The sequence below is a fragment of the Bos indicus genome, chromosome 21 (assembly GCF_029378745.1).
Source record: "Bos indicus isolate NIAB-ARS_2022 breed Sahiwal x Tharparkar chromosome 21, NIAB-ARS_B.indTharparkar_mat_pri_1.0, whole genome shotgun sequence".
Classification (NCBI taxonomy): Eukaryota; Metazoa; Chordata; class Mammalia; order Artiodactyla; family Bovidae; genus Bos; species Bos indicus.
The window spans coordinates 31,196,483-31,216,555 of NC_091780.1; the positions used below are offsets into that span (position 1 = coordinate 31,196,483).

General features: G+C 40.3%; 1 protein-coding gene across 6 annotated transcripts in view; it reads left to right on the forward strand.

Moving 5' to 3' along the window:
• Positions 1 to 20,073, forward strand: part of HYKK (hydroxylysine kinase) — a 29,215-nt gene extending 9,142 nt beyond the window's left edge. For all 6 annotated transcript variants that reach the window (XM_070775313.1, XM_070775314.1, XM_019983914.2 and 3 more), the window contains 2 exons: positions 7,845 to 8,028; positions 18,074 to 20,073. In XM_070775313.1, coding sequence (XP_070631414.1) covers positions 7,845 to 8,028; positions 18,074 to 18,534 — 645 coding nt within the window. In that variant the 3' untranslated portion in view covers positions 18,535 to 20,073. The remainder of the gene's footprint in view (positions 1 to 7,844; positions 8,029 to 18,073) is intronic.

Sequence of the window (20,073 nt, forward strand, 5' to 3'; positions counted from 1 at the left end):
GACCATGTCAGTTCCATAATTAAAATCTTTCAGTGGCCTCTCACTGCTTTCAAAGCAAAGGCCAAGGCCCTCAGCGTCTTTCAGACAAGGCCCCGCTGGCCTCATCCCTGCCTCTGCCCCCTCAGTCTCGCTGTCCGTGTCTTCCCTTTCATGCTTCTCTCACCAAAGTAGAACTTCTCATCGTCCCCCGAATGTGCCTTTCTCTTTCATGCATCTCTGCCTTTGTTATCTTCTCAACCGTTAATACCTTTTCCCCTGCTCTGCAAAATTCCTGATTATCCTTGAACACACAGCTCAGGAATCACTTCCCCTGTGAAATCTTCCCTGGTCCCTTTCTCTTCCCAGGCTGTGCAAAGAGGATCACTTCCTGCTGTTTGCTCCATTGGAACTTGTGCATCCATCAACTCACATGATTCCATGGGTTGACTGACAGGGTCCCTCTGCTCTTCGTGGTATTAATTGGGGTCACTCATGCAGCTCTATTTGGCTGCAGTGCTTCAGATCCTTTCCATGTGTCCTTTTTTCTTCATGTGGTGTCTCATCCTCCAGGATGGTCTTGCGCATCCTTGCAACGTGACTGCTGGCTTCTGAGACAGATTCAAAATGACAAGCCCCGAGTGGACGACTGCTTATCAAGACTCTACTTGATTCATGTTAGCTTACATTTCATTAGCCAAAGCAAGTGACATGTCTAATCCCAAGTAGGAGAAGCTGCACAAGGGCATGCACACCAGGAGGCATGGTTCATGGGAGGCCACTGGGGTAACAGTCTACCATGATGGTATTGTAATTTAGTTGCTTGTACTTCCTGTTACATATGCTACATAAGAAACAATGATCTTAAGAGAAATTGGTCTACATCTTAATTATTTGTTTTTTTTCCTTGGTGTCTAGCAGTGTCAAATACATATTAGATATTCAAGGAGGGCTTCATAAAAAGTTTTTAATTTAAAAAAGCTTATGAGCTGGTTTTAAAAGTCTTGAATCCATCAGTCAGTCAGAGAAAAGGAGGAAGGGTATTCAGTGAAAGGAAAGAGCATGCAAGAAATCATGGCAGAACAATGACCATGTTCCAGAACCTCTGAATAATTTACTGTGGCTGGAACATAGGGTTTACACCTGAGAGAGATAGGAGCTGAAGTTGGAAACATAGAGTGGAGTCAGATTATAAAATATGTTATCATAAGGAGTTTGGACTTTGTCTTATTTTCTTGGACAGTAGGGAGACTTGGAGGCTTTTTAAACAGGAAAAACATTCTAATTTATAGCCCAATTAGTGCCAATATGATGGCTTGATTGGCAGAAAGCCAGAATGGAGGCAGGGACTGCATCTAGGGAGCTAATGCAGTAATCAAGAAAAAGCTGTTTGAGGACTGGAACAAAGAAAAGGTTCAAAATATATTTAGGCGACAGAGCCAACTGAATTTGATGATTGATTTAATGTTAAGGATGGAGGAGAGGAAAGGGCTGAGCAGGACATGGATTCTAATCTGGATCTGCTGGGACAAAACTCCATTCTGAAATAGGCAGGATTCTCCCCTTGTAGCCATCCTGGAGTCACCTGCACAGCCTGGAACAAAGGACTGGAGGGATGGGACGGGGAAGAGTATCAGACATGGGTTTAGAAGGTGTTGAGATCTGTGAAAGTTTTTTAAGGCTTCCTGCCATACAGAACGGAGAAGGCAATGACACCCCACTCCAGTACTTTTGCCTGGAAAATCCCATGGATGGTGGAGCCTGGTGGGCTGTAGTCCATGGGGTCGCTAGAGTCAGACACGACTGAGCGACTTCACTTTCACTTTTCACTTTCATGCATCGGAGAAGGAAATGGCATCCCACTCCAGTGTTCTTGCCTGGAGAATCCCAGGGACGGGGGAGCCTGGTGGGCTGCCGTCTATGGGGTCACACAGAGCGGACACGACTAAAGCGACTTAGCAGCAGCAGCAGCAGCCATACAGAAAAGCAGATCAGCCTCTATGCATTCCACATGTGCTCCACTAGGGTCTGCTGGGATCAGCTTGCCTACTCCATTCCTTGATTCTGTCTGTCTGTCTTTTTTCTATCTGGTCGGCGCTTTAGAGAAGAGTAAGACAGAGCCTTTAGATGAGTTAAGTGAGAGATGAGACAGGGCCGAGAACACTTTAACAAGAAGTTTTAGGAGGGTTTTTTAATTCTCTCTACCCCAAAAGACTTGATATTTACTATTTTCTGGGAATGAGGGAAGAAATTCTTTTCTGCTTTATAGTAAAAGTGTGTTTCTTATAGGCAGCATATATATGAATCTTGTTTTTTTTTTAAATCCAGTCTGATAATCTGTGCTCTCTAGTTGGGATGTTTAGAGCATTTATATCTACTGTGATTTTTGTATGGTTAGGTTTAAGCCTGTCATCTTGATATCTGCTTTTTTTTTGTCACATCAGTTCTTTATTCTCTAATTTGCTTTTTTTTTTCTGCCTTCTTTTGGCTTGTGTATTTTTTATGATTTCATTTAACCTCCTTTGTGGGCTTATTAGCTATAACTGTTGACTTTAGTGGTAACTTTAGGGTTTATAGACTACATCTTTAACTGATCACGGTCTGCCTTCAAGTTTATCACTTCATGTGTGGTATATGTACCTGACATAGTACACTTCTGCTTCTTCCTTCCTGTCCTTATTCTGTTGTTGTCATGCTCAGTTACTCAGTCATGTCTGACCCTTTGTAGCCTCATGGACTGTAGCCCACCAGGCTCCTCTGTCCATGGAATTTTCCAGGCAAGAATACTGGAGTGGGGTGCCATTTCCTATCCTAGGGGGATCTTCCTGACCCAGGGATCAAACCCAGCTCCCTGTGTCTCTTGCATTGCCAGGTGGACTCTTTACCTCTAGCGCCACCCAGGAAGCCCTATACCTTTGTTGTCATACTTTTTACTTATATATTGTTATTTTTGTTTAAACTTTTGATTATCTTCTAAGAGATTTAATCAGGAAAAAATTATATATTTGCCTGTACGGTTCCCTTTTTCAGTGCTCTTCACACTTTTTGTCCATCCTTATTATTCCCATCTACCTAAAAGACTTCATTTAACATTTCCTATAGTGTGGGGCTGCTGATAATGAATTTTTTCAGCTTTTGTATATCTTTGTTTCACCTTCATTTTTGAAAGATATTTTCATTGGACATAAACTTTCAGGTTGACTGTCTTTTCCAATGTGCTTTAAACACACGCCACTACTTTCTTCTTTTGCATTGTTTCTGACAAGAAATCCGCTGTCAGATCGTTCCTCTGAATTTAATATGTATGTCGTGTGTGTGTGTGTGTGTGTGTGTGTGTGTCTTAAGATTGTCTCTGTCTCTACTTTTGAGCAATTTGATCATGATGTTTCCTGTGCTTGGTGTTCATTGAGCTTTCTTGAGTGGTGCGGTTAAGTCACTTGGAAGCAGTTTGGTGATTTTCTGTCTTAATATTTCATAGTTTGTGTCTTAATACATCTGAGCTGACTGTGGCTCAGATCATGAACTCGTTATTGCCAAATTCAGACTTAAATGGAAGAAATTAGGGAAAACCACTAGACCATTCAAGTATGACCTAAGTCAAATCCCTTATGATTATACAGTAAAAGTGACAAATAGATTCAAGGGACTAGATCTGATAGATAGAGTGCCTGAAGAACTGTGGATGGAGGTTCGTGACATTGTGCAAGAGGCTGTAATTAAGACCAACCCCAAGAAAAAGAAATGCAAAAAGGCAAAATGGTTGTCTGAGGAGGCCTTACAAATAGCTGAGAAAAGAAGAGACGCTAAAGGCAAAGAAGAAAAGGAAAGAAATACCCATTTGAATGCAGAGTTCCAAAGAATAGCAAGGAGAGATAAGAAAGCCTTCCTCAGTGATCAGTGCAAAGAAGTAGAGGAAAACAATAGAATGGGAAAGACTAGAGATCTCTTTAAGAAAATGAGATACCAAGGGAACATGTTATGCAAAGATGGGCACAACAGAGGACAGAAATGGTATGGACCTAACAGAAGCAGAAGATTTTAAAAAGAGGTGGCAAGAATACACAAAACTATACAAAAAAAGATCTTCATGACCCAGATAACCACAATGGTGTGATCACTCACCTAGAGGCAGACATCCTGGAATGCGAAGTCAAGTGGGCCTTAGGAAACATCATTATGAACAAAGCTAGTGGAGGTGGTGGAATTCCAGTTGAGCTATTTCAAGTCCTAAAAGATGATGCTGTGAAAGTGCTGCACTCAGTATGCCAGCACATTTGGAAAACTCAGCAGTGGCCACAGGACTGGAAAAGGTCAGTTTTTATTCCAATCCCAAAGAAAGGCAATGCCAAAGAATGCTCAAACTACCGCACAATTGCACTCATCTCACAGGCTAGCAAAGTAATGCTCAAAACTTCCAGATGTTCAAGCTGGATTTAGAAAATGCAGAGAAACCAGAGATCAAATTGCCAACATCTGTTGGATCATTGAAAAAGCAAGAGAGTTCCAGAAAAACATCTACTTCTGCTTTATTGACTACACCAAAGCCTTTGTGTGGATCACAACAAACTGTGGAAAATTCTTCAAGAGATGGGAATACCAGATCACCTGACCTGCCTCCTGAGAAATCTGTATGCAGGTCAAGAAGCAACAATTAGAACTGGACGTGGAAAAACAGACTGGTTCCAAATCTTGAAAGGAGTATGTCAAGGCTGCATATGGTCACCCTGCTTATTTAACTTATATGCAGAGTACATCATGAGAAATGCCAGGCTGGAGGAAGCACAAGCTGGAATCAAGATTGCCGGGAGAAATATCAATAACCTCAGATATGCAGATGACACCACCCTTAAGGCAGAAAGTGAAGAAGAACTAAAGAACCTCTTGATGAAAGTGAAAGAGGAGAGTGAAAAAGTTGGCTTAAAGCTCAACCTTCAGAAAACTAAGATCATGGCATCCGGTCCCATCACTTCATGGTAAATAGATGGGGAAACAATGAAAAGTGTGAGATAATTTATTTTGGGGGGGCTCCAAAATCACTGCAGATGGTGATTGTAGCCATGAAATTAAAAGACACTGACTCCTTGGAAGGAAAGTTATGACCAACCTAGACAGCATGGTAAAAAGCAGAGACATTACTTTGCCAACAAAGGTCCATCTAGTCAAAGCAAGGTTTTTCCAGCGGTCATGTATAGATGTGAGAGTTGGACTATAAAGAAAGCTGAGCGCTGAAGAATTGATGCTTTTGAACTGTGGTGTTGGAGAAGACTCTTGAGAGTCCCTTGGACTGCAAGGAGATGCAACCAGCCCATCCTAAAGGAAATCAGTCCTGAATATCCATTGGAAGGACTGATGCTTAAGCTGAAACTCCAATATTTTGGCTACCTGATGAGAAGAACTGACTCATTGGAAAAGACCCTGATGCTGGGAAAGATTGAAGGCAGGAGGAGCAGAGGACAACAGAGGATGAGATGGTTGGATAGCATCACTGACTCTATGGACATGAGTTTGAGTGAGCTCCAGGAGCTGGAGATGGACAGGGAAGCCTGGCATGCTGCAGTCCATGGGGTCACAAGGAGTCAGACACAACTGAGCGACTGAATTTGAACTGAACTTCATACTTTATGGGTGGGACCAGGAATGGGTTTAGTGTAGGATGGTTATTCCCACTATTAATGCAAGACCCTTCTGAGTCTCTACCTAATGTCCCATGAACTGTGAGCCTGATTGGTGGAACAGGCAGTATTCCTGACCCTGTGTTGTCCAAGTACCATTCCCTCTAATCTTTCAGGTGGTTCTCTCCCCAGCTTTGAGTACCTTTCCTCATCCTCTGTACTGATTATACATATCTGCCAGGTTTCAAGGCAGACATCTACAGATCTGTAAAGTTCTCTCTGTCTCTGTAGCAACCTGTGGCAACTTGCTCTGCCTCCTCAACTCAGTATATATTTAGGAATTGTTTTCAGATATTACTTTTATTTAGAGAAACCTCTGAACTGATTGGAATGCTCAGGAAAGTCTCTCAACCACCCCCATAATAAAATCTATAAAATGAGCTGTTGAAATGAGCATCTGTTCCATAAGAGTTCTTTATCATTGACCTCTCTTTCTACGCTCCCTGTGGCCTGCATTGTTGTGCCTGTTGCGGTTGAGGTTTCAATTTTTACCTCTAAATTCTGAAATCACAATTACGGTTCTAAGACGGAGATAGCACCACACCATTGCTGACTGTGAGTTCTGATGTGTAGTTAACCACCTTCTGTTCTGCTGTGCAACTTAAGTTGTCTCATATAGGACAGGAGAGTTCTAGAGGAAACCAAGAGAAGCATTCCTCACTAGGTATTATAACGCATTTTATCATGCTTTATTCCCATTGTTCATGCCCTCACCTAACCTCACCCCAGGGCTTTGCAGGTGGTAGGTTCTTACTTTCTGTACAAACACTAGGAACCATGGAGTCTGCCCAAGATATCATTTAGGTGAAGAATTTTAATCCCATAGGGGTGGCAGAGACTGTGACTGTTTTATTTTGCTGGGGAGGTGGCTGGGGCATTGAAGCTTCCAGCAGGTGGGTAGGCTTAGGGGGCCCAGAGTACAAGGAGCGCTTGGGTGGTCATTGCCAAAGTCAAGGCATTCACAAGTAAAGACACCAACTGACCTGTACTGGAATTTGATTGCTTTGTTCACAGATGAGCTGGAGGTTAGTCTCAGGAGATTCATTTAAGTACAAGAAAGAAGAAAATGCTGGGCAGGCTTAAAAGTATAGTCACAGATTTATGGTAGAGGAAACAAGGTGTTTGAAAAATGGGAATTGGGATGAGAGGTAGAGTGAGGAAGATGACAAGAGGTAGATTTAGACAGACTAATAAAGAGTAGTGATTAAACTACCAGAAATTCAGGTTGGTGTGGCATCGAGCCAGAACATGGAAAGGCCAGAGAAGTCAAGCACATCAGCTGCAAAGTTCACATTCAACAAACATTTACTGAGAACCTATTATGTATGAAATCTTTATTTACTTCGTGTCTTTGTTTTTTTTTTTTAGTAATTTAAAAATTTTATTTGGTTTTGGTTGTGCTGGGTCTTTGTTGCTGCACTGGCTTTTCTCTCAGCGAGCAGGGGTTACTCTTCATTGCGTTGTGCAGGCTTCTCGCAGTGGCTTCTTTTGTTGCGGAGCACAGACTCAAGGGCGCCAAACTTCAGTAGTTGCAGCACGTGGGCTCAGTAGTTACGGTTCCCAGGCTCTAGAGCACAGGCGTAATAGTTACGGCCAACGGGCTGAGTTGCTGCACAGCATGTGGGATCCTCCTGGATCAGGGATCCAACTCGAGCCTCCTGCATTGATGGGTGGATTCTTGACCACTGGGCCATCAGGAAAGCCCCTCACTAGCCATATGGATTCCTGGGATCCCCAGGTGGAGGGAACAGCAAATACAAAAGGGATGGGAAAGTGCCTGGAGTGTTCCTTGAAAAGCAGGGAGGTCAGGGTCAGTGTGGTTGAAGGAGAGTGGAAAAACATTGTCAAAGATGAAGTCCAACAGGGAACCAGAGGCCCGGGGCAGATCTCTTTAGAGCTGCTTCCATTCCTTTGTAGTCTGCAGATGGTAATCCTACCTTCTCCCACTTATGAGGATGGGCAGTGAGGGGAGGGGAATGTGCTCTCAAAACTGTGAGATCCTGGGCAAATATATTTTGACCACTTTGTGGATTAAGGTAAATTAAGCAAGTCAGTGACCATGAGAGAATGCCAACCCTCTTCCAAAGGCCCACGTGGCCCACCCTTCAGAGGGTGTAGTCTTCTAGCCCACAGCAAAACTCTTCAGCAGTGCTTGTGTTGGCAAAGAGTCTAAGAGTTTCTTTGCTTTTGATTTAGAAATTCCATCACCCAAAGCTAAGTAGTCTTCATCGGGAGAACTTCATCTGGAATCTGAAAAGTGTTCCTCTTCTGGAGAAATACCTCTATGCCTTGGGCCAGAATCGGAATCGAGAGATTGTTGAACAGGTCATTCAGCTGTTCAAGGACGAAGTGATGACCAGTCTAAGTCATTTTAGAGAATGTGAGTACCCCACCCCCCCAATCAAGTAAGTGTATTTCTTAATTTTTAAAGTGTCAAATTTCAAACCATCAGAAAAGTATGGAGGTACAACTTAGCTTTATCAGTCTTAATCAGTTCAGTTCAGTTGCTCAGTCGTGTCCGACTCTTTGCGACCCCATGAACCGCAGCACGCCAGGCCTCCCTGTCCATCCCCAGCTCCCATGGTTCACCCAAACTCATGTCCATCAAGTCGGTGATGCCATCCAACCATCTCATCCTCTGTCGCTCCCTTCTCCTCCTGTCCTCAATCTTTCCCGGCATCAGGGTCTTTTCAAATGACTTTGTCATATTTGGTCCTATTGCTTTTAAAGAATAACACTTTCATCTCCCTTAAAATTGCTAAATTTGAAGCCCCTCTAAATTTACATGATTCTGCCTCTCCCCTCCCTACTAAATTTGCATACATCTTTTCACATTACTCAGTTGTATCCAACTCTTTGCTACCCCATGGACTCATACAGTCCATGTATTCCCCAGGCCAGAATACTGGAGTGGGTAGCCTTTCCCTTCGCCAGGGGATCTTCCCAACCCAGGGATCGAACCCAGGTCTCCCGCATTGCAGGCAGCTTCTTTACCAGCTGAGCCACAAGGGAAGCCCTTTAATATTATAACATATGTATTTATAAATTACCTTTATAGTATTTTGCATACTTTCAGACTTTAGATAAATGGCATCATGCTGTATATTATCGTCCTGCAAACTGGTTTTTTATTCAACATTATGTTTTTCAGATTGATCCATTTAACAGATGTAGTTCTAGTTCATTTAGTTGATGAGTTTTAACTGCTGAATAATATTCCATTGTGTGTGTGTGTGTGTATACTCTGATTTGTTTGAATGTAATTTTTGGAGTCTATTCTCTTGTTAGTGGATTTTTAGGTTGGTTCCTTTATATATATATATATATATATATATATATATATATTTTTTTTTTTTTTTTAAGGAAAAAAAATTGAGAGCTACTCCTCTGGATGGCCATCAAGTCACTTTCAGACACATACTATGTGAAAGAGGTCTGGACTGGAGTCAGGGGTCCTCTCTCAGCCTGATAGTGGCAACTTGTCATTTTTCTCTGAGCTCTTCCCCATTTGTTCATTGATGGTCAAAGTCATTTAGAACTTTAGATAGTGTGGTCAATGTCTAAAGGCCTTTCCAATTCTAGAATTTTCTATATTAAGAGCATTCATCTATTCAGCAGATATTGCTTGAGCAGTGCATTCTATATACCAGGCACTGTTCTTAATGTGGGGATACAGTAGTGAATATATATATATATATGATGCTGCAATGAGCATGCCAAGGCATATCTCCTTAAGTACATGGGCAACAATTTCTTTGGGGTGTAATGAGCTTTCTGACCCAACATGAAGTACTAGTCAAAGGGCAAAGAACAAAGGGGGCGTCTCTTGCAAAGCTGAGGCTAGGCAGTGCACATCCTTTCGTCCTCTGCTTTCTGTATTAGTTGGCTCAGGCTGCCATTAAAAAAACACCAAAGACTAAGGATTATTGCTGTAGCCTCCTAACTGGTCTCCCTGCTCTTGTCTGTCTCCCTACAGTATATAGTCACTTGTGTCTTCCTCCCCGCCTTTTTTTTTTTTTTTTGCTTAAAATTACTTCTCTAAGACTATCCATGTTGTTGCATGTGACCATTTATTACTGCATTGTGACTGCACTATTACTGCATTATCGCATGTGACTTTTATTATTGTAGAGCACGTGATTCATAAATATACCACACATTAGCTATTCCTCTCTTCAAAGATATTTGAGTTGTTTCCAGTTCTAGTCTGTTAAGAACAGTGCTCTATGAATCTTCTTGTGTCTCTTGGTATATGTGTTCATGAGTTCTTTGGGTATATGACTTCATGAGCTCAGAGGTAGGATTGCTAGGTCCATAGTTCATGTCCATATTCAACTTCAGAGATATGCCAAACCACTTTATGACTTTGTACTACTACTAGCAGAGTTTATTCCTCTACAATCTTGGCACCATCAGACTTCAATTTTGCCGATCTGATGTGTTAATGTTTGCTTATTGTGGTTTTAATGTGTAGTTCCCAATTTACTGGCCATTTGGATAAATTATTTTGTGAAGTGCCTATTCAGATCTTTTGCTGGCAAAGTAATATCTCTGCTTTTTAATATGCTGTCTAGGCTGGTCATAGCTTTTCTTCCAAGGAGCAAGCATCTTTTAATTTCATGGCTGCAGTCACCATCTGCAGTGATTTTGGAGCCCAAAAAAATTAAAAATTTTTTTTCCTTTATAATAGGACTCTAATACATCTGGAATTTGTTTTTATATAGTGTGATTTTTCTTAAGCCTGATAAATTTTCTCACCAACGTTTATTGAAAAGCAGTTTTCCCCTTATTTTCCAGTACCAGCTCTATTGTAAATCAAATATGATTTTGGACTGCATTTTGCCCTATTGGTCTATTTGTCTATCTCTGCACCCATAACACATTGTGTATCAGCTAGGCTAGGTTATGCTGCAGTAACAAATAACCCCCAAATTCTTGTGGACTTAAATAACAAAGGTTTAGTTCCAACACAAGCTGCAGGTCTTGATTGACGGGGGCTATGTGTATTCTTACTTTGGGAGTTAGACTGATAAAACTTTCACCAGCTGGGATATTAGTATGGAGAAAGAGAATGTAGCAGATTATATGCTGAATCTTAAAGCATCTGCCCTGAAGTGATGTCACTTCTGTTACATGTAGTGGCCAAAAAATACCACACTGCTGCTAACAACTTTTGGAAAACAGGGAACTGACAACCCAGCATGTTACTGGAAGGAAGATAACTGGAATCTTTGAGCATCCCTAAAGATTACTACACTATCTTAATTTCTTTAACTTTTAAAGTCTTCATACCTGATAAAACATGTCCTTTCATTTTCTTGTTCTTCTTTAAGAGGGTCTTGACTTTTTTTTTGGTCTTTTTACATTTCCATATCAATTTTGAAATCAGCTTGTCATGTTTAAAGAAAAATTTTGTTGAGATTTTGGCTAGATGTGGACTGAATAAATGTAATATATATATATTTGGAGAAAATGTGTGTGTTTATAAGATTGAGTAATCTAATCCATGAACATTGGTCTATCTCTCCATTTATATAGACCAATAAAAGATACATGTGATGAAAATTTTAGTTATCCTTTTACTGTTGATTTCTACTGTTGCATTATGGTCAGAGAATATCCTTTGTATCAGTGCTGTCCAGTAGAATTTTCTTCAACAAATGGAAATGTTCTGTATCTGTGCTATCTAATATAATAGCTTCTGTGTGGCTACTGAGCACTTGAAATCTGGCTAGTGCAACTAAGGAACTGAACTTTCAATTTTATTTAAAAGGCAACTTACGACCAGTGGCTATCATGTGGGGCAGAACAGCTCTATATGATTTCAGTACTTTGAAATTTCTTAACATTTACTTCATAGTGAAGCATTTGGTAATTTTTTTAAGTGCTCCCTGTATGCTAAACAGAATGTATTCAGTAGGTGTTGGGTACAAATATGTCCAGTAGGTCAAATCATTAATCTTGTTGTTTAAATTTTCTATACCATTGGCTTACCTTTTTGTCTGCTTGCTCTAACAATGATCAAGACAAGTGTGTTTAAAATCTCCCACTCTAACTGTGAATTGCCTATTTTTATTTGTATTTCTGTCAAATTTTGCTTTATATATTTCAAGGCACTGTGCACCTAAAATTAGAATTGTCATCTTATTAGAAAACTGAATCTTTTATCAATATAAAGTATCCTTCTTTATTTATCTTGTTTTTTTACCTTAATATCCACTCCATCTGACATTATATAGCTATCCCATCTTATTTTTTGTTCACTTGATTTTTTCTCTCTTTCACATTTTTTCTTTTCTTTCTCCCTTCTTTTGAGTGAATTGTTTTTGTGCTAATTATTTTTGTCTTTTTTTCCTCTCTCTCCAGAAAATTATATGCTTTGAATGATTACCTTATAAAGTCTAACATGCTACTTCAACTTATCAAAGTCTGATACAGGGACCTTAAAATAATTTAATTTCATTTATCTCTTTCCTGACTCATATGCTACTGTTTTAGTAAACTTTCATTCTATATATTTTCACCACCAAAAACATTATTATTTTTGTTTTAGAGTCAAGTTTATTTAGATTTACTTATAAATTCACTGTTTATCTTCCAGCACCCCAAACCTTCTGTCTGGAATCATTTTCTTCCTGCCCAAAATACATCTTTCTGAATTTCCTTTGATGCAGTTCTCTAATGGTGAACTTTCTCTGATTTTGTCTGAGAATGTTTTTATTTGGTCTTCATTCCTGAAGGATATTTTCACAGCCTATAGAATTTTAGATCTCATGGGTTTAGAATTTTAGAATTCTGCTGTCTTTTAGCTTCCATCGCTGCTGAGAAGCCAGCTCTCAGTCTGTTGTTTCTCTGAAGATAATGTGTCTTTTTCTCCTTTGAGTTGCTTTTCAGATTTTTTTTTTTTTAAACCTTACTTGGGTTTTTCAAACCTGTGTGTGAACATTGTCTTTCATCATTTATAGAAAATTCTTGCCTCTGCATCTTTATCCCTTTTTTCTCCTTTTGAGACTCCAATTAAGCTCATATTACGCCTTCTCATTGAATCCTCTGTGTATATTACCTTCTCTTTTTCTCTGCCCATGCTGCATTTGGATAAGTTTCTATCCTATTCTGTAGTTTATTGAATCTCTTTAGCTATGTCTAATCTCTTAAACCCAACCATTGCGTTCTTAATCTATTCATTGTATTTTTCAGTTTTAGAAGTTCTTCTTGATTACTTTTCTACAGTAACTGCCTTGGGCCATACTCTATATCAGCACACAGGTAAATAAGTTACCATGAGCAAGAACAAGAAACTGACCATAGACACTAAACCAAAGACTTCAGTAACTTCAGTAACTGGGCACAGGATATATTCACATAGCACCCAGGTTTGGCATTGGGTTTCAAGGCTATATTTCTGTCCTCCTCCCTCCTTGGAACTGCAGCAGTCTAAGCAGTGGGCTGGCAACAGATCTGGTCCTGCTTTTCTGAGTCAGGAGGCCCTCTTCACTGCCTCCAGTTTCATGTGGTGAGCGTGTTTCCCACCCAGCAGGTAGCATTTTAAGTTCCTTCTCTCAAAGGGGAAAGCATAGTGCTGATCTGGAACACAATAGGCAAGCCTGCGGCTTTATTCCTGCTGACTGCTCACTTGTGCTGGGCATTTCTCTTCTGTTTGTAGTGTATAAATCTATCTTGGTTTTGAGGCTGGCTGTATATCTATTGATTTCTCTTTTTATTTTTATCATTGATATGTATATTGGGGTTATCAAAGTATGAATTCACTCTGCCATCTTGATCAGAACTCTTTCCTTTTATTAATTCTCAAATTCAGCTACTTCTGTTATTTTATTCCAAGCACTAAGTAGCTGTATCATTTCTTAATAGGCCACTGGACATGTGAAAAAAAAGCAATGAAATAAGAGAGGTTTCCACATATACAGATTGCATTCATGAAGTAATTTATTTCATTGATTCTAAAATACCGGTTCACTGTACAAATATCAAATTGTTTTATGAACCTCTAGGGAAGAAAAAATATTGTCAGTGAAACTATGACATACCATCAATCATGATGAATCCCCGTATCAGAAACATGTTCAATTCAGTTCAGTTGCTCAGTTGTGTCCAACTCTTTGCAACCCCATGGACTGCAGCATGCCAGGCCTCCCTGTCCATCAGCAACTCCCAGAGTCTACCCAAACTTATGTCCATTGAGTCAGTGATACCATCCAACCATCTCATTCTCTGTTATCCCCTTCTCCTCCTGCCTTCAGTCTTTCCCAGCATCAGGGTCTTTCCCAATGAGTCGGTTCTTCGCATCAGATGGCCAAAGTATTGGAGTTTCAGCTTCAGCAACAGACTGATTTCCTTTAGGATGGACTAGTTGGATCTCCTTGCAGTCCAAGGGACTCTCAAGAGTCTTTTCCAACACAACAGTTCAAAAGCATCAATTCTTTGGTGCTCAGCTCTCTTTATAGCCCAACTCTCAGATCCATACATGACCACTGGAAAAACTATAGCCTTGACTAGACAGACCTTTGTTGGCAAAGTAATGTCTCTGCTTTTTAATATGCTGTCTAGGTTGGCCATAACTTTCCTTCCAAGGAGTAAGCATCTTTTAATTTCACGGCTGCTGTTACCATCTGCAGTGATTTTGGAGCCAAAAAATATTAAGTTTGCCACTGTTTCCTTTGTTTCCCCATCTATTTGCCATGCAGTGATGGGACCGGATGCCAGGATCTTAGTTTTCTGAATGTTGAGCTTTAAGCCAACTTTTTACTCTCCTCTTTCATTTTCATCTGGAGGCTTTTTAGTTCTTCTTCACTTTCTGCTTTAAGAGTGGTGTCATCTGCATCAGTTCAGTTCAGTCGCTCAGTCATGTCCGACTCTTTGCGACCCCATGAATCGCAGCACGCCAGGCCTCCCTGTCCATCACCAACTCCCGGAGTTCACTCAGACTCACGTCCATCGAGTCGGTGATGCCATCCAGCCATCTCATCCCCTGTCATCCCCTTCTCCTCCTGCCCCCAATCCCTCCCAGCATCAGAGTCTTTTCCAATGAGTCAACTCTTCGCATGAGGTGGCCAAAGTACTGGAGTTTCAGCTTTAGCATCATTCTTTCCAAAGAACACCCAGGGCTGATCTCCTTTAGAATGGACTGGTTGGATCTCCTTGCAGTCCAAGGGACTGTCAAGAGTATTCTCCAACACCACAGTTCAAAAGCATCAATTCTTTGGCTCTCAGCTTTCTTCACAGTCCAACTCTCACATCCATACATGACCACTGGAAAAACCATAGCCTTGACTAGACGGACCTTTGTTGGCAAAGTAATGTTTCTGCTCTTCAGTATGCTATCTAGGTCATATGCATATCTGAGGTTATTGAAATTTCTCCCGGCAATCTTGATTCCAGCTTGTGCTTCTTCCAGTCCAGCGTTTCTCATGATGTACTCTGCATGTAAGTTAAATAAGCAGGGTGACAATATACAGCCTTGACGTACTCCTTTCACTATTTGGAACCAGTCTGTTGTTCCATGTCCAGTTCTAACTGTTGCTTCTTGACCTGCATACAGATTTCTCAAGAGGCAGGTCAGGTGGTCTGGTATTCTCATCTCTTTAAGAATTTTCCACAGTTTGTTGTGATCCACACAGTCAAAGGCTTTGGCATAGTCAATAAAGGAAAAATGGATGTTTTTCTGGGACTCTCTTGCTTTTTTGATGATCCAGCAGATGTTGGCAATTTGATCTCTGGTTCCTCTGCCTTTTCTAAAACCAGCTTAAACATCTAGAAGATCATGGTTCACGTATTGCTGAAGCCTGGCTTGGAGAATTTTGAGCATTACTTTAGTAGCGTGTGAGATGAGTGCAATTGTGTGATAGTTTGAGCATTCTTTGGCATTGCCTTTCTTTGGGATTGGAATGAAAAGTGACCTTTTCCAGTCCTGTGGCCCGGGTTGTGAAGATCTTTTTTGTATAGTTCTTCTGTGTATTCTTGCCACCTCTTCTGCTTCTGTTAGGTCCACACCATTTCTGTTCTTTTTTTGAGCCTATCTTTGCATGAAATGTTCCCTTGGTATCTCTAATTTTCTTGAAGAGATCTCTAGTCTTTCCCATTCTATTGTTTTTCTCTATTTCTTTGCTCTGATCACTGAGGAAGGCTTTCTTATCTCTCTTTGCTATTCTTTGGAACTCTGCATTCACATGGGTATATCTTTCCTTTTCTCCTTTGCTTTTCGCCTCTCTTCTTTTCACAGCTATTTGTAAGGTCTCCTCAGACAGCCATTTTGCTTTTTTGCATTTCTTTATCTTGGGGATGGTCTTGATCCCTGTCTCCTGTACAGTGTCACAAACCTCCATCCATAGTTCATCAGGCACTCTATCAGATCTAATCTATTTCTAGATTAAATCTATTTCTTACTTAAATCTATTTCTCACTTCCACTGTATAATTGTAAGAGATTTGATTTAGGTCATACCTGAATGGTCTAGTGGTTTTCCCTAGTTTCTTCAATTTAAGTCTGAATTTGGCAAAAAAGAGTTCATGATCTGAGCCACAGTCAGCTCCCGGTCTTGTTTTTGCTGACTGTATAGAGCTTCTCCATCTTTGGCTGCAAAGAATATAATCAATCTGATTTCGAGGTTGACCATCTGGTGATGTCCACGTATAGAATCTTCTCTTGTGTTGTTGGAAGAGGATGTTTGCTATGACCAATGAGTTTTCTTGGCAAAACTCTATTAACCTTTGCCCTGCTTCATTCTGTACGCCAAGGCCAAATTCGCCTGTTACTCCAGGTGTTTCTTGACTTCCTACTTTTGCGTTCCAGTCCCCTATAATGAAAAGGAGATCTTTTTTGGGTGTTAGTTCTAAAAGGTCTTGTAGGTCTTCATAGAACCATTCAACTTCAGCTTCTTCAGCATTATTGGTCAGGGCTTAGATTTGGATTACCGTGATATTGAATGGTTTGCCTTGGAAATGAACAGAGATCATTCTGTCATTTTTGAGATTGCATCCAGGTACTGCATTTTGGACTCTTTTGTTGCTTATGATGGCTACTCCATTTCTTCTAAGGGATTCTTGCCCACCATCATATCAGAAACATGTAGTTTACACTAATATTCATTGCTTCTACAGGCCACCAACTGTACTACATCACTTAAGCATGATTTACACAACCCTAAGACTCTGATGCTGGGAGGGATTGGGGGCAAGAGGAGAAGGGGACGACAGAGGATGAGATGGCTGGATGGCATCACTGACTCGATGGATGTGAGTCTCAGTGAACTCCGGGAGTTGGTGAGGGACAGGGAGGCCTGGCGTGCTGCGATTCATGAGGTCGCAAAGAGTCGGACACGACTGAGCGACTGATCTGATCTGAAGTCATAGAGAAGAAATCAGTGTTATATTTAAAAGCTAATATTCTGGACTTTGTATCATGTACTTATTATAAAGTACGTGACAGTGTGCACAGACATCCCCATCTCCTCCCAGTCCTCACTCAGTGGTTTAAATCAGTGCTTCTCAAACTCTCCATTGTAAAAGACAAGTTTGGGTTTTTCTCCCAACTCCCTGAAGCCTGATACATTTGGCCCTACTGTTCAAGATTAGTTCATGGCTCATACCACACATGATTTACCATGCGAGTTTGACAACATCCAAACTGGGCTATACTGTTAATGAGATAAGGCCCCGTCATACTCTTTGATGAAAAATAAAACAGTCTTAATGTCTGTTTTTATTCTAATGCAGACTAATAACAGTTTGTGGGCCAGCACTAGCCACAGGCCCCCACTTTGAGTGGTACTGACTTAAAATAACATCATCTATTCCAGTTATCAGAAGACTAGAGAAATTCAGAATTACTTTGTCATCAGAAATTTCTTTTCTAGGTTAAAATAAAGGCACATCTGGTCCATTCTAGGACTCTTTGCTTCTTATAATAACATGAATGTATATATGCATATATCTATATATATTAGACAAGTAAAGGGTAAAGAACTTAAAGATGAATTGATGAAACATTTCAATTTTCATTGGCTCAGAGCCAAAATTAGGTGTTTGCAATGACTACAGTCTCCCTCTTCTGTTGTTGTATTGATGAAAAGCAAAAGCAACCACCAAATTAACTGCTTTTATCCTTTTCAGAGGAAGTTGTTTTATTTCTCAAGAAAAAGAGGGTTTAGCTCTTCATCTCTGATTGCTCATCAAATTATTTGAATGCCCAAACCTGAGAAAGTGGAGAAGGAAATGGCAGACCACTCCAACATTCTTGCCTGGGAAATCCCACGGACAGAGGAGCCTGGTGGGCTACAGTCCATGGGGTCGCAGAGTTGGACATGACTTAGTAACAAAACCACCATCACCATCTGAGAAAGAGTAATGGAAAGAGAATGAATTAGGGTATTAAACAACTGTTTTTACTTGGCTTAATTTTTCTCCTTTCAGGTATCAATCACGGAGATCTTAACGACCACAACATTTTAATAGTGTCCAGCGAGTCAGCCTTTGGAGATGCCGTATATCAGGTGTCTGGGATTTTAGATTTTGATGACATGAGCTACGGTTACTACGTGTTTGAAGTGGCGATCACCATCATGTACATGATGATTGAAAGCAAGACTCCTATACAAGTAGGAGGCCATGTCCTTGCTGGGTTTGAAAGTGTGGTCCCACTGACTCCTGTGGAGAGAGGTGCTTTGTTTCTACTTGTATGCAGTCGTTTTTGTCAGTCACTTGTCCTAGCTGCATACTCTTGCCAGCTATACCCAGAGAATGAAGAATATCTCATGATTACTGCAAAAACCGGGTGGAAGCACTTACAGCAAATGTTTGACATGGGCCGGAAAGCTGTAGAAGAAATCTGGTTTGAAACTGCCAAATCCTATGAATCTGGGATCTCCATGTGACTAGATAAAAATTCACATTAACTTGGGTAATGAAGAGCCAATAGGACCGTTTTCCTGCACAGTTAAAGATGAATTGATGAAACATATCAATGCACATGTAACCACTAAGGTCTTCTAATAATTTCATGACCATTTTTTTAACCTAAGAAAGTACTGCATGAGAAAGCATGTCTTTCTATGGGTTTCACTTACCTTGTGTATCAAACATGCAGAGTGATATTTTGAATCAAATAATCTCTCAAGATCAATGATTTTTTTTAACTTTGAAAGGACTATATATGTATAGATATATTCACATATTTTAGATAAGTGAATGCAACATACAGACCTAGTTAACATATCACCAGTTCTGTGAAGCCTTCTCCCATCTCTTCATTGTTCAGAATCTCTTTGAACTCTGCCTTTTGTACAGTACATCACTTGGTGTCATGGGTGATGGCTGTATAATCATCTAGTCTAAGAGCTATTTGAGGGCAGAAACCATGTACATTGTTTTTTTGTCTTTCATCCATTCTTACACTGGTATAGTGCCTTTCCCATGGTCTTTAAAAATATTTTCAAATTAATGTATCCTAGAAGAAAGGCTGGAGAAAATAAGGCACACACTAAGAGGCCTTAGGAGAAAACAGATGTAGTATTCATAAGAGAAAGCTTTAACTTGTCTGAGAGGGCAGTTGAAACTGAAACTCCAGAGGCAGATGCCAGCACTCACTGGAACTGCAAGTAAGCAAATAAGACACCCAGACAAGGCCACTAACTCATGAGGTATCTAAACAGTTTTCACGCTGATACCAAGAAAGACCCCAAGCAGATATTTTAAAATCCTCTACCATTTATGTTTCTTTTCATATGAATATATAATATTGGAGAACATAGCTTATGTAAACCTGACTTTATTCATACACTGTATTTCCTTCACTGATTTCTGGTCATGTCTCCCTTAGTGTGATAAACAGTAAATAGTCATTTACTTAGTCTTGTCGTTTGTAGCTCTCCATTCTCTGTGGACGACTCAAGTCTAGAACCCTGGCCATTCAAACACCTTTTTGGTAGTTATCTCTTTTGATATATATGAGAATATATATGTAAAACCGTCTAACCACCTACCTACAGAGCTATCTATTCTCTCCAAACTAGGTCTCTGAATTTTGTATCACTCATTTGTATCATTCTTATGTTCATCTTTAACTTCTCTGTGCCTCAGTTTCCTTGTCTGTGAAGGTGAAGTAGCACCTATCTTACAGTTCCTGTAACACTTACTTGAAGGAGTAAGTGTGAGGATTTCTTAGCGATTAATGCAAAGTTCTCAGCACAGGGCTTGGCACATATAAAAGACTTAATAAATGTCTACTAAGTGAATGAACCAGGTTACCCAAACTCAGAATACTGGAGTACCTTTCTTTTTGCCTCTCATATTCAGTCAGTGATCTGATTCTTAGGAATCAGAATTTTAGATCAGTAAATGACGATCAAATCCATATCCTTCCTGCTGTACTGTTTAGCAGTGTACAATAAAAACCAATATTTATTGAGTATTAA